At 36.4% G+C, this 13920-nt stretch overlaps 4 protein-coding genes across 6 annotated transcripts; 2 read left to right on the top strand and 2 right to left on the bottom strand.

Moving 5' to 3' along the window:
- The first annotated feature begins 85 nt into the window (after window positions 1-85).
- Window positions 86-1674, top strand: LOC124427337 (aurora kinase B). The gene is made up of 6 exons (XM_046970147.1): window positions 86-428; window positions 520-711; window positions 773-907; window positions 998-1156; window positions 1219-1450; window positions 1533-1674. Exons 1-6 carry the CDS (start codon window positions 313-315, stop codon window positions 1617-1619), a joined length of 921 nt encoding a protein of 306 aa, XP_046826103.1. The 5' UTR covers window positions 86-312; the 3' UTR covers window positions 1620-1674.
- On the bottom strand, window positions 1483-4432 carry LOC124427334 (tRNA pseudouridine synthase Pus10). 2 transcript variants are annotated; one of them, XM_046970143.1, is made up of 7 exons: window positions 3841-4432; window positions 3656-3763; window positions 3230-3537; window positions 2863-3074; window positions 2672-2797; window positions 2369-2561; window positions 1483-2294 (listed from the first exon to the last, which is right to left on the bottom strand). In XM_046970143.1, the coding sequence occupies exons 1-7, from the start codon at window positions 3979-3981 to the stop codon at window positions 1874-1876; spliced, it is 1509 nt and encodes a 502-aa protein (XP_046826099.1). In that variant the 5' UTR covers window positions 3982-4432; the 3' UTR covers window positions 1483-1873. The 2 variants fall into 2 exon arrangements, with proteins under 2 accessions (XP_046826099.1, XP_046826100.1); XM_046970144.1 differs by having other exon boundaries at window positions 3645-3763; window positions 3841-3981.
- Window positions 4433-4686: 254 nt separating this feature from the next.
- LOC124427335 (enolase) lies at window positions 4687-7661 on the top strand. 2 transcript variants are annotated; one of them, XM_046970146.1, is made up of 7 exons: window positions 4687-4838; window positions 5441-5537; window positions 5648-5821; window positions 5913-6070; window positions 6139-6439; window positions 6505-6791; window positions 6886-7661. In XM_046970146.1, exons 2-7 carry the CDS (start codon window positions 5475-5477, stop codon window positions 7205-7207), a joined length of 1305 nt encoding a protein of 434 aa, XP_046826102.1. In that variant the 5' UTR covers window positions 4687-4838; window positions 5441-5474; the 3' UTR covers window positions 7208-7661. The 2 variants fall into 2 exon arrangements, with proteins under 2 accessions (XP_046826102.1, XP_046826101.1); XM_046970145.1 differs by lacking the exon at window positions 4687-4838 and adding an exon at window positions 4926-5139.
- Window positions 7662-7712: 51 nt separating this feature from the next.
- Window positions 7713-12246, bottom strand: LOC124427331 (facilitated trehalose transporter Tret1-2 homolog). The gene is made up of 10 exons (XM_046970134.1): window positions 11437-12246; window positions 11175-11352; window positions 10905-11040; window positions 9597-9805; window positions 9162-9431; window positions 8863-9085; window positions 8556-8752; window positions 8299-8478; window positions 8042-8176; window positions 7713-7955 (listed from the first exon to the last, which is right to left on the bottom strand). Exons 1-10 carry the CDS (start codon window positions 11451-11453, stop codon window positions 7881-7883), a joined length of 1620 nt encoding a protein of 539 aa, XP_046826090.1. The 5' UTR covers window positions 11454-12246; the 3' UTR covers window positions 7713-7880.
- Between the last annotated feature and the right edge of the window lie 1674 nt (window positions 12247-13920).

Consider the following 13920-nt stretch of genomic DNA (forward strand, 5'->3'; position numbering starts at 1 on the left):
ACCTGTAACGGCGGTTAGAACATTTGAATATCCTGCGACATAAGAAAGGTAGATTTGAAATATCAGTTATAGAGGGACGTTTCGTCGGTGGTAACAAGTCGCGTCCTTTTCTCTTTTTCGAGTTTTATCAAGTTTCTTATCGAAGTGAATCAAGTTTCTCCATTATTTCCTTTAAGGATATTTTTAAAGATCTACGTTAAAAGATATAGATCATTATATTGTATCCTCAGAGTTAGCCAGTTAATAAATATTGCTTGACGGTATTTGCACGTTTTGCTTTTATTTCAGAAAATTGAGCAATAAAAGTGAACGATGGCCTTGATGCTCCAAAATTTAAAATTATCTTCAAACATTCCTCCAGAATATATGGAAATGGCGCAAAACACGTTGTATAAAATGCAAGAGCATATTGAAGGGCGCGATCATAAGTACGACACGAAGGTTTTATAAAGTTTTGCTTCCAATTGATGCGCCAAAATAAAAAAAAAATTTTGTAATTTTATTCTTTCCACTTTGCAGATATCAATGGAGCTTGAATGATTTTGAAATTGGGGCTCCTCTAGGACGTGGAAAGTTTGGCCGAGTCTATCTTGCTAGAGAAAAGACTACTCGTTATATGATTGCCTTAAAAACTCTTTACAAAATAGAATTAATAAAGGGTCGCGTTGAGAAACAAGTTATGCGGGAAATTGAGATACAGTCGCATTTACGGTAAATCGATGATGAATTTAAAACGTTTAGTTACAAATTAAACATCTTTTTTCCTTTACAGGCATCCCCACATTCTTCAATTGCTAACTTATTTCCATGACCACAAACGAATTTACTTGGTATTAGAATTTGCTGCAAGAGGAGAACTTTATAAAGAGCTAAAGCGTCAACCCGGAGAAAGATTTAACGAACATCTGTATATATTTTGGATAATATTACATCTGGCTATTATGACAGACTAGAATGATATTTTCTCATTGGGTTTTTTTTTGTTCTTTTTTTTTAGCTCGGCCAAGTATACGTATCAAGTAGCCGATGCTCTGGAATATTGCCATAAAAATAATGTAATCCATAGAGATATAAAACCTGAAAATTTATTGCTTACGTATAACGGTGACGTGAAGTTGGCAGATTTTGGATGGTCGGTTCATGCACCTTCGTCAAAGTAAGTCTAAAAGATCACTGATGTCACTTTCCACGATATCTTACTTAAATATATTATCGTAGACGGAGTACATTATGTGGAACATTGGATTATTTACCTCCGGAAATGGTGACTGGTCAAACGTACGATATATACGTCGATCATTGGTGCCTCGGGATACTCTGTTATGAGTTTCTAGTCGGCAGACCGCCGTTCCTCAGCGATTCTCAACAAGAAACTTACGTTAAAATAAAGACTTTAAATATACAATGGCCAGAACAAATAACGCCCGGTGCCAAAGATCTTATTTCAAAGGTAACACATTTAATTTAAGCGATTAGACTAAATTGCCACCATATGAAAATTTTATTTGCATTTCTTTTATAATAATTATCAGCTAATCAAAAGGAAAGGTTCTGAGAGAATATCACTGGCAGCTGTAAAGAAACATTTTTGGATACAAGAACATAAGGATAATCCATAATGATATTTTACAAACATTGTCTCATATAAAGTAATAATATAATGGATCGATAGTTGTCGCGTTATGTTTCATTTTGTATAAATGCATAATTATTTTTATACGTATGTATATATATATATATATATATATTATACCGTCCTCTTGTATAAAATCGTAACATTTTTATACACTTATTATAGATGCGATGTAACGCGCGATATAAATTTATGAGTCCCCTCCAGATGGACAGAAGGGGAATTAAATTCTACGATCTTTTATGGCCAATTTAAATTGATGCCTGTAACATCTAATGCTACAATATCTACTTCCGTATTCAAAAGGTCACATAAACTTGGCTTTGTTCGTCCAAAATCTCCATGAACGAATTCTTTGACATAAGTACCTGCTTGGGTTTTTACATCCAATACAAAAAAAGTGTTATCGTCTATGGGTGCGTTCGGTAATTCTTGCGGTTTCGCCCAACGAGCACGCATGTCGTATATGAAACGTACACGGGGAGTCAATGGACGCCTGTGAAGAACTCTGATCGGTGTTTTTTGAATTATTTTCACGTTTTTTAATTTATTTAAAGCATCAAGGCTTGATTCGTCTTGTGGTGCTGTGCGACATACGCAAAGTGCTCGATAAAATTTTGTTTTAACATTTTCACCTTCTTTTAATTTTTTTAAATCGTCCCTAAAAACAGATCGTACAAAATGTGCAAGAGTATAGGACACACGTATATATTTCGAGATTATCGAGATACTCACCTCGTTAGTAATTTCAAATCACTCGTTACTTTAACTTGCGTAGAACTATCATTGATGATGGTAACCAAGTTCGATAAAAGTTGAGAAGTTATTTTTGTTATTCGAGGATTTATTAATTCAACTGCAAACGGTCTGCCAGAATGTATGTTTCTTACGTCAACGTCTTCTCTTCCAGAAGATAAAAATTTGATTGCTATGAAAAAGGATAACGTGCATAAACAAATGTACATATATATGGTGCGTTAGATAAAGCGCGTAATCGTATATGACAATATTTAAAAAATTATTGGACTATCAAATTACATTCGGCTTTAACGGCTTTAGCAATGGGCTCGCATAATATGTCTTGCACAGACGTTTCCATTTTTTTTTCCCCATTGATGAACCAAGGCGTTTGACTGAGCTGTCGCGAAAGTTTGTTATAGCGTCCTAATGAAGGAACAACACAATTAGCTCGATTATCTTTTAAAAAAATTATTAAGATCGTTAATTACCTCCTACAAAGATACTACTGTGAGAGCACAAAACATTTCCAATATTTATAAAAGAATCTGGCTGAGTCGGTGGAAATAGATAATACTTTTCAAATATTTCATCCGTTGTACTAGACATCACAGATTCAATGTGTTTTCTACTGTATTTATTGTAATCATACTTTCTCTTCTTATCTGAACATTTGCTATGATTATTTCCCAATTTGTCTAATCTGAAAAAATATACAAATATATTTGTAGGTTAAGCATTTTAAATAATAGTAATGATGATGATGATGATGATGATGATGATGATGATGATGATGATGATGATGATAATAATAATAATAATAATAATAATACAGACATGTTAACAATGATAACTTACAATGTACAACATTCATTTTCGTCGCATGCATATACAAAACAAATTTCTAGTAAAAATGGAGATGGCTTCGTTAAATCTGGATGTTTCCCTATGGTATCTTCCAATCTAGGAAGTGCAATCCATTTCCATATGTCCTTAACATTAAGAGTTTTGTATTTGAGATTGGTAAAGTCTGGTTTAGTTAGATTAAACTTTTTGCCGATATAAATGTGCAATGATCTTTCTCTGAGACACAAAGATATCGGTACGGTTAAAGCACAAGTAAAGGTCGAACAATCGTAGTTTTGCTTCTTCACTTCTTCTATAATCTGGAAAAAAAGGGAAAAAATATAGAGCTCGTAGGTGCGTACACGTGTGTATTTATACTACATTTTTAATGCTTTCATTGAGAAAGGAATAAACGGTAAATATTTACCATCGACTTACTCTTTCTATTACACATTCTTCTACTTTAGGTTGAAGAATGCCTAAACATGCGATACATGGAAGGGCTTGTTCCTTGGCGTATAATTTATTTACCTCCGAATACTGTACCTAATAAATCATAGGTTACGAAACTAACTACTCACGACTCATTAATATATGAAATAAATTTGAAATAAACAACATACAAGGTTCTTCAATTCGGCAAGATCTTGATAATACTTAGCATTTTTGCATCCGGTGAAGCGTAAACAACATCTTAAACAACATCCTTCTAACCTCAATAAATCGAAGATTCTTCTTTCCTCTTCCGTTAGAATGAAACTCATTGGTAATATTCTTTTTCAATCTTATGATTAATAGCAATACTTTCAAGTATTAATATATCCTTTCGAATCTTTGAAATAGATTTTTATTATTCCTTTTATTATTCCTTTATAGATGATATTTTCATTTTATCATAGATTGGAAATACGATAGAAATCGATATAAATTCTATACTGATCTTTGGAAATATCTTCGATAAGGTACACCTCGTAAAGCGTACCACACACGCCGCCAAGATTTAAATAAGATCCAATAAGCTTGACTTAGGTTATGATATCTATAATGTATAATGTATCTTCGAATAAGCGAAAGAAGAAGAATTTTTTTTGCAAGATATAAATTTGCATTAAATATATTTTGATTGATTAACGCAATCCTTTTAAATAATGATAACCAATCGCGATAAAAGAAACGACTTATCGGCAACCAATGAAAATGAAGAGTAAATCTCGAATGTTATTATTTTTTATTTTAAAAAGTTCCGCTTCATTTTTGTCTACTTTAGTATATCGGTAGAAAAAAGAAATGTCAAAGAATAGAAATATATGTCTTTGGTTTTTTTTTTTTTTTTTTTTTTGTAAAAACAGCGGACTTCTCGTACGTGAGAAAATATATCGAAATCGTCTCGAAATATAAGATTAACGATATATCATATATATAAGGAATAATTATTAATTTATTATCAATTTATTCATTGTCATCAGCTTATTCAAGATAAACTTGATGTTCCTCCAAAGAAAATCTTTGTTGGTTGGCAATCGATAAAAGTCGATTAGAAATAAGATTCGATACGAGAGTACCAATAGGCTGAGTACTTCATTCTGCTTCGTACTGTCGTTAGAGTAGATCGTTGCGCTCGGTAAGTGAACTCGCATCATTACGTTTATTGCATAAGTGTCATTTGAAAAAAGTATAACTTGTTCTTTTTTATCAAACGTTTCATTTCATTTCATCGTTATGAGGATCGCGTTTAACCGAAATGTCGATTAATAGATCGTTTAACGCTCGATCAACGTCATGCTGAATAGAATCTTGTGTGCCGGGAATTTTCAATGGCCAATACGAAATTTCGAAAGAGATACTTTGTGTCATTTATTTTTCTCCCGTTGTGATTTATTTATAGCGTCTAGACGTTTTCAAAAAAGGCAATTTTTTCAAAGGCAAGATTTATCTTTATCCACTCGTACGTGTACATTCAAGAGGTCCTCTTAGCGTTGACCTTGCCAAGGTCAAAACTTATTCGAAGGTGGCCTCTGACAAAGTAATATACCGTGAACATTGTGACCTCATTCCTTAGTAATCTCTCCTAATCGTAGAAAGATCGTCTTTGCAAAATATACCTGTACACACCGTAATGGACTTTGATATATATATATATATATATATATATATATATATATATATATATGTATATATATCTCGATCGCACGTATAATCAGTGTCATTATCTTTTTGTTTTAGATTTTCAACTTTGAATTGCGATATAATCAGCAAAATGCCTATCAAGAGTATCAAGGCACGTCAAATTTTTGACTCTCGTGGTAACCCAACTGTGGAGGTAAAAATATATTTTTAAGAAAATTCTTTAATGTTTGTAAAGTTCGTTCAAGATTACTATCTTATCGTTTATTATTATCAATTTTAAGAAATAATGCGCGCGATTCTTAGGTCGACTTAGTCACAGAATGTGGTCTTTTCCGTGCCGCTGTACCATCTGGCGCGTCTACTGGAGTCCACGAAGCTCTAGAGCTTAGAGACAATGACAAATCAAAGTATCATGGAAAGTCTGTATGCAAAGCTGTAGATAACATTAACACTATTATCGCTCCTGAATTACTGAAGGTTTAGCATTTCTTTTCTTTGGCATTACCTTGCTCTCTACTATTTGTACACTTGTATACGCCTATTGACCAAATATTGTATACTTTCATAGGCCAACCTGGAAATTACCCAACAAACGGAAATTGACAATTTCCTTCTGAAACTAGATGGAACTCCTAACAAGTCCAAACTCGGCGCCAATGCAATTTTAGGTGTTTCATTGGCAGTTTGCAAAGCAGCAGCTGCCAAGAAAGGAATTCCATTATATAAGTGCGTAGGAAAGAATATTTACCGATATAAACGTTAGTCGATATCTTTCTATTCTTTCGATTATATAGGTACATCGCAGAATTGGCTGGAAACAATGAAATTATCTTACCGGTTCCTGCTTTCAATGTAATCAACGGTGGATCCCATGCTGGCAATAAATTGGCCATGCAAGAATTTATGATCTTACCAACGGGTGCCTCAAGTTTCACCGAAGCTATGAAAATGGGCAGCGAAGTGTATCATCATCTCAAAGCAGGAATTAAAAAGAAGTTTGGTTTGGACGCTACTGCTGTTGGCGACGAGGGCGGTTTTGCTCCCAATATTTTGGAAAACAAAGAAGCTTTAAATTTGATCATAGATGCCATTAAGGTAAGAATTTCAAGTGCTTTGAATAGTCGTTCGATCGAATCAATCGGTGTTATCATAATTCGTAGATAGCCGGATACGAAGGCAAGATAAAGATTGGTATGGATGTAGCTGCATCTGAATTTTACAAAAACGGAAAGTACGATTTAGATTTCAAGAACGAAAAGTCCGACCCTAGCACGTATTTGGAGCCGGAAGCTCTTAAAAACCTATATTTGGAATTTGTTAAAGAATTCCCAATCGTATCGATCGAAGATCCGTTCGATCAAGATGCTTGGGATTCGTGGTCGGCCATGACAGCTGCTACTCCTATTCAGATAGTGGGCGATGATCTCACTGTGACAAATCCGACGAGGTAAGAGTAGGAGGAGGAGGAGGAGGAGGAGGAGGAGGAGGAGGAGGAGGAGGAGCAGGAAGCTAAATACACTATATTCTTCTTTTTTTCCCAGAATCAAGACAGCGGTCGAGAAGAAGGCTTGCAATTGCCTTTTGTTGAAGGTCAATCAAATCGGTACGGTTACCGAATCTATCAATGCTCACAAATACGGTAAAGAAAATGGATGGGGCACCATGGTATCCCATCGTTCCGGAGAAACGGAAGACACGTTCATAGCCGACTTGGTCGTTGGTCTGTCGACCGGTCAAATTAAAACTGGCGCACCGTGTCGTTCCGAACGTTTAGCCAAGTACAATCAAATCCTTCGTATAGAGGAAGAACTTGGACCAGCAGCCAAATTTGCCGGAGAGAAATTCCGTAATCCACATGCTTAAAAAGTCTAATATCGTCGTCTATGTTATGCGCCTTATTACGAAGCTCATTTGTAAAGTACATTAAGGTGATAAGTTTACGTAATAACACGACGTGTTACGTATATTTTTAGAAACAGCCTCATTACGTAGATTAAACGTACTCTACCGCCGACTTTTTTCTTCTTTCGTTCGATTCCTTTTTTTTTTTTTTTTTGTTTTTATAACAATAAATAATCCATTTCAGTCGTAATTTAATCGATACAACAAATATTAATGTCCAACGTTATATTTATGATCGTGACATATTGTTCGAAAGATAGATAAATATTATATACCGGATTAATCCGATGGAAAACCAAGTTTCATTAAACAGTATAGAAAATTGTTATAATTATCCTCTAGAAGAGTTAAACGTTGTTATGAGAAACATATCTGTGCAAATGAACCGATAAATAAAAGTAATGTCTGTATAAAAGAGGTATCGATTCCTTTTAAACGATGGGATTTGTCAAATATTGTATCCTTGTACCCTTTCAACACATTTTAATCGACAACTTTATACAACTCACTGTTATTAATAACAATTATCAAAAAATATATTATATGTATGTAATATCGTAAAGGAGTTATCGAAATGGATATAAATTAAAGGACGCATTTATTTACACACGACGGGACGAAATGATGGAGATTATTAAGAGTGCCTCAGGATAATTCCATCGTTCCGCCTTTGTCCTCTCGATCTGGTTATCCAAAGGAGATTACTTTGCTGGAAAAAAAGAAGGGAGTAAGAAATCGCTTATTCGTAGGTTGGTGGACGATTACGATATCGATTGTGTATCCTTCGATTCTCACCTGAAAATAATCCTCGATCTCTTCTAACGTACGATTCTTTGTTTCGGGTAGTGCAACATAAACGAAAATTGCCTCTAATAAAGCGGATATACCGAAAATAGCAAAGGCACCGGTTATGCCTACCGCATTATTTATCTACAATATTCAGAATATAGAATATTATTTCGATTGTTCCAAAGCTTATTAGTTATTATCGTAGTTATTATGTTTCAAAGAAGTGAAAAATTATAAATAGAAATGATGAAAAGCATATGTACCGTTGGAAAAGATTTGGTAGCAAGGAATAGTAAAAAGTTGAAAATAAAGAAATTGAAACCGCCGGCGATACCACGAGCGTTTTGCGGTAACAATTCGCCGATCATCAAGCCGGGTAGGGTAAACAAGCCTACGGTGTTGGCGCCGACGTAAGCAAACAAACATATACTAAGAACGTATGCCTGAAACATAAAACGTACGCTGTTATATGCCTGGTATATGCGACGCAACCCTAATCTAACGATTCAAACGGACTTACATCCATATCGGATTTTTCGCTCTTTAACAAAGTATACGCAACGAGTACGAGCGAAGCCAAGCTCGTGCCTATCGCTGAAAAAATACCAAGACTTCGTCTGCCAATTTTAAGTAATAAGACGCAAGCTAGCAGACTGAAAAAGAATCTTGTCAATGCCGTTATTATTGCGGCTACATAACTATCCACACTCTTGCCACCTGTATGACAACGAGAGAACGTGACAAACGTAATGTTCATTTATTTTTCTTCAAATAAATGTAATAGTATTTGGTAAGCGGCGTCATAATTACCACCGTTGTTAACTCACCGATGTCTCGTACGAGATCCACCGCATAGAATACTATTACGTACGTCCCGCTGCTTAATTGCAAAGCGTTGAAGATATTAATAATGGACAACGGTTTGAGCACGTTAGGACTAACGATAATGGATAACGTCGAGGAGACTCGTTGACCGAATGACGTTCCTAATGATTTCTCCCCAATGTCGAGTTTCCCTCTTGCTTCCAATATAGCAATTTCCGTGTTCATCTAGTAGAAGCTCGAGAGATTATTATTTCAAATATTAATAAGAAAATTAATGGGACGTTAAAAGTATTATTTTTACCCGTTCTATGTCGCCTCCTCTCAGCCACAATAAAGCGCTTCTCGCTTTTTCGATCTTTCCTTCTCTGATCAACCAAGCGGGACTTTCCGGTATGAATAAGAAGGAGATAAATGCAACGACGGGTAAAACGGTGCCGCAAAAAGCAACGACGTTCCATTCGAAGGATGCACCAAAAGCATAAATCAAAAGTATACCAAAACTGTAGGCCGCAAAAGAACTGGCCACTAAAATTCCACGGAGTCCTGGATCGGCGGTCTCTCCTACTAGTACCTATTAACACAATTAACGCGTTATAACGCGTTATAAATGCGTTTGATAACGTATAGAGCAACGCCATAATCTTGTCATATAGGAATATCGTTGACAAAAAAGAAAAGTATGTTAATCAAATCAAATGTAAAAATATCTACATAAAATTCTGCTAATTTCGTTTACCTGACTCGGTACACCCATAAATCCTACTGCGAAACCGGATACGATTCGGCCGACTAGCAAAGCGGGAATGTTTCTTGCAAAACCCATCACTATCCACCCGAGGCAAAGTGGTATCGCCGATAATTGCAGACATCCTCGTCTGCCTAATGTATCGAGAAACGGACCCGAGAGGAGCGATCCTATCGGAGTCGCCAAACTATGGACCGATGCTGTGGACAATTTTTTTCATGTTATCAATTACTCGCAATACTTTTACTTTATGTCTTTTCATCTCTCTCTCTCTCTCTCTCTCTCTCTCTCTCTCTCTTCTAATGGGAACAATGAATTTTCGCATTACTTGAAACTCGTCGAGATCGCTTAATGGATCTTAATTTTCTCTGGATCGTCGAAACATTCAAGCAAACATTATGCCCTTTATGAAACCGTATATAAGCGCAGGGAGAGGAAGAGAGAGAGAGAAAGAGAGAGAGAGAGAGAGTAAAAGTAAGACTAAAAGAACGTTAAATTCCTTCCTTCTCCGCAGTGTCCCCATTTCCTTTCAAGGAATGCAATCGGTTTACCCATCTATCCATGTCGGAGCCTTTTAGAAAAGACACTTCTTCAAAGATCTAATGTAAAGATTTAATCAAATTAAAGAAATAGTCGAATCGTTCGGCTTTTACGTTCCGTTCCGTTTCCTTTTCTCGAGATAAGATCGGATATTAAAAGAATACTAATCTGATTGGACTTTAATGCTAAATCATGTAATATAATTTGTTCGAGCCGCTAGACCAAATACCGTTACGAGTAACATCCGTCGATCCAACAAAGGGGATGATCCTTGGTTACGGATTACCGATCGCAAGCAGACCTCTCACGCTTGACGGCGATGCTAATCGTCGGTGATAAATGATCGCGGCCTATAGCAGATTATCCCCGCGAAAAAGCAACTACTTGCGAGTGGGTCACGGTCCAACTGTCCAATTCCCAACTCTACGATGCTCGCTCTCTCTCTCTCTCTCTCTCTCTCTCTCTCTCTCGCTCTCTCTCGCTCTCATATAATCTCGTGGTTGCTCTCGCCTCGGCCGACGATGGATGAATCACAGATCTCTCGAGCGAGAATAGAAGTCACGTTTACGATTAAGATCATGCGAGAAGTTGCTATACGCGGACTAACACCGAAGACCAATAGATATATATATATATATATATATATATATATATATATATATATATATATATATATATAGATACGTTCTATTTCGGATCTAAATCACAAACTTGACATTTATCGAAGAGATGAAAAGGAAGAAAATTATGATTACTTACCTATCCACGATCCAAGCTCACGATCCACGTACACAGTCGCGTTTTCTGCGGACAATTGTGGCAAAAGTACAGCGCTGTAACCGATGGGCATGCCGGCACCAGCTGCCAATAGCAAAACTGCACCGGCTACCAAGCACTGCAATAACAATGACTATTATCTCAGACGAAAAAACTCGTCGCTTAAAATAGCGCTTAAAATTTCTTATTAAAAAGTCGAAAAATATTAAAGTATGAATAGTGAAAAAGACAGAATTAGATTATTCTTTTTACCTGTGCCAAGACGGCTTTTCGATTCGACGTGTATCGAGTTACGACATTTTCCACCTTGTATAAATCGTCCAAGTTTGTACAGCTATTGTTATTTTCGATGTCTTCGTAAATATCCTTAGTTTTGGAGATTTTTCTATAATCTCTCGAACTGTATTGCAACATGGACTGATTTTCTTCGCTGCGAATCGAATAAATCCAATTTAATGGGGAACTTTAAAGGGGAATGAACTTGCTTGTCTCCCTCTCTCTCTGTAATAATTACCTTTTATCGAGCGTCATGGTGATGACGCAAAAGTATCGAAATTTCCTTCCGATCTTTATTATCAATAGATTGTCTCTTCGAGTTTCACCGTCACTCTTCCTTCTCGATTTTTCTCGATCTTCGCGATATCAATGTCGGTGCCCACGCATTTCGGATTTCTTTCCGTTGTCGTTCCATTCGCGACAAATCCGCAAGACGTTTGTCCGTCTAACTTATCTCCACCTTTTTTTATCCAAATTAAATGACATTGAAATAGAATCTTTTTTTGTCGGCAATGACTCAACTCGATTGAATGGCAATTTCTCTTATATCCGCGATATGCCGCTTTAACGACGCATTCATTCAAAGAGTACAAGGTTATTAGATAAGAAATTTCCGATAGGTAAACGAAATTATGTTGCTTTCCTTTAACACTTTACCTCCGTATCTTTTCTAACGCATTCTAATCCGGGTATCATACGCGTTAAATGTTATTTATAACGAAAGGTCGAGTCGATTTTAATCACGCGAATATCGTATTAGTTCGCTCCTCCTTATTCGTTTACGTAATAAGAAAAGAAAAAAAAAAAAGAAAAAACACTTTGGAAAAAAAGTGCAGAAGAAAGTCGGCTCAATTTCTCAATTCTTTGATTCGTTTCCGTGGTCAAGATGCACTTTGATGAATAAAAAACCTCTCTACAACGAGATATTTTTGACAAAAGGATAGATCGCGCAAATGTAAAGATAATGAAGGAGCGACGTTTGCCTTATCCCGTTTGCCTTTGCTCGCGGGACTCTGCTCGGTGAACTGTGAGTGAAACATTTGTCGGGCGCCCTCTTATAAACCGCTCACTTTGATTAAAGTCCCTTTCTCGAGCGATTCTCCTCGTGTCTCTTTTATGCCCACACGCGCAGTCAAGTGCCACGACGATGACAACGATCGAAAATCTTAGCTAGTTGACCTTCGCGAACAAATCTTAGGATATTGGAATTGCTAATTGGCAATCAATGAAATCTTTATCAAGTCGATTTTATCTCTTGATAGATAGAGAGCGTGCGCGTATACAAATAATGCTTTAATTCAATATATATTTGACGTTTCCCCTCTTATACTGTCACCACTGATACATAGTTTATGAGGCGTAAAAGACATATTACGATAACTTTTTCGTGAAATGTAATCGATGCTTTCAGACGTTTAAATACCAGACGATAATTAATTCTCGTCTCTCTAAGCTTTTTACGATAATCTTTATGTTACATTTTTTTCTCTTGTCGAACGCTAAACGCGATTGTTACGGCAATGCGAATCGCTTTTAACGACAGTTATGGCGAAGTCAGTTATATGTCTTATCGTCGTAGTGTAACGTAATAAATGAATGCCCATTGCTTAATAACGATCAGATAGAAAAAGTAAAGAGAACGTTCTCGTCCTTGATTTCTTCGGCAGGGTCAGAAAGGCGAACGGTCATTTCCGAGATAATAACCATTGAATTCTTCTTTGCCGGCTATCAAGAGTCACGGTGGATCGGTGTTGTTCCATTAGACCCCGATAACCTTGACCCGATATTCGGATAACTGAACGACAAGGATGACGGCTCAACTTGACCGATTACGTCTGACTGAACACAGTGTTACGGATACTCGCGGCAACGATAGAATTTTTCTTCTTTCAAAGTTATTGCGTATCTAAAATATACGCGACGAACAACGCGGATATTCTCGTCTATATCCCATTGCACGATCCAACGACACGAATGAACATTGTTTCTCGATTCTTCTTCTTCCTTTCAACGGCGTCGTTGCTCGTCGGATCGATTTTCGCCCAACGAGACTTCGTTCGCGAGAAACTCGTGCGCGAAAAAGAGAAGAAAAGAAAAAAAGAAGGAAAAATGGGACACTCCAGCTCAATCTTTTTATCTCGATTGGTTTGGAAAGAAGGCCGTCTTGCAAAAGTCTTCCTTTCGAAAAATCTTTTCGGTCCCCCGATCTCTTACGATCTATACGATCGCGTGCTGATAGTTCGAAAGAAGATTAACCTTTAAGAATTAAATAGAAAGATATTGACTGATATCCGAGCAATTTATTTTTCATCGATATGCGATAAAGAAATATGTGTTGAAAAAACAAACCTATCTGTCCTATTTACGAATAGCCGAGCGAATAGATTACGACGTACGATCGATACACGATTTAATTAAAACGCTTTCGAATCATTACGGCCGAATGAACAGAAATTATTTTCAAATCCCATTCGATCGTATGTTCCGTAGGTATCGTTAGGAACGTTCTTCTTATTAACGTATAATTAAAATAAAAAATCATTCATCGAGAGACAGATATAGGCGACATATACCTAGATTCGATTTATACCTAGAAATTCACTTCCTGTCTACATCGTATCTATGTATGTAGATAGGTACATAGCCAATTTCGCATACGTTCATGACAAATTTGATTCGATCGCAAGCGAGTACACGACTGTGCGAGTGCACACTGTTCTTC

This window comes from Vespa crabro, chromosome 10 (genome assembly GCF_910589235.1).
Source record: "Vespa crabro chromosome 10, iyVesCrab1.2, whole genome shotgun sequence".
Taxonomy (NCBI): Eukaryota; Metazoa; Arthropoda; class Insecta; order Hymenoptera; family Vespidae; genus Vespa; species Vespa crabro.

Excerpts from the sequence above, each read along its gene's own strand:
- LOC124427335 (XM_046970145.1), top strand. The coding sequence starts at position 4,997 with ATGCTGAATAGAATCTTGTGTGCCGGGAATTTTCAATGGCCAATACGA. Across the intron at positions 5,140-5,440 it reads AAAAGGCAATTTTTTCAAAG|ATTTTCAACTTTGAATTGCG; the intron begins GCAAGATTTATC and ends TTTTTGTTTTAG. Across the intron at positions 5,538-5,647 it reads GTGGTAACCCAACTGTGGAG|GTCGACTTAGTCACAGAATG; the intron begins GTAAAAATATAT and ends CGCGATTCTTAG.
- LOC124427337 (XM_046970147.1), top strand. The coding sequence starts at position 313 with ATGGCCTTGATGCTCCAAAATTTAAAATTATCTTCAAACATTCCTCCA. Across the intron at positions 908-997 it reads GAAAGATTTAACGAACATCT|CTCGGCCAAGTATACGTATC; the intron begins GTATATATTTTG and ends CTTTTTTTTTAG. Across the intron at positions 1,451-1,532 it reads CCAAAGATCTTATTTCAAAG|CTAATCAAAAGGAAAGGTTC; the intron begins GTAACACATTTA and ends AATAATTATCAG.
- LOC124427331 (XM_046970134.1), bottom strand. Across the intron at positions 9,432-9,596 it reads TTATGGGTGTACCGAGTCAG|GTACTAGTAGGAGAGACCGC; the intron begins GTAAACGAAATT and ends TTGTGTTAATAG. Across the intron at positions 9,086-9,161 it reads GAGGAGGCGACATAGAACGG|ATGAACACGGAAATTGCTAT; the intron begins GTAAAAATAATA and ends AGCTTCTACTAG.
- LOC124427334 (XM_046970143.1), bottom strand. The coding sequence starts at position 3,981 with ATGAGTTTCATTCTAACGGAAGAGGAAAGAAGAATCTTCGATTTATTG. Across the intron at positions 3,764-3,840 it reads TTGCCGAATTGAAGAACCTT|GTACAGTATTCGGAGGTAAA; the intron begins GTATGTTGTTTA and ends ATGATTTATTAG. Across the intron at positions 3,075-3,229 it reads GAAAATGAATGTTGTACATT|ATTAGACAAATTGGGAAATA; the intron begins GTAAGTTATCAT and ends ATATTTTTTCAG.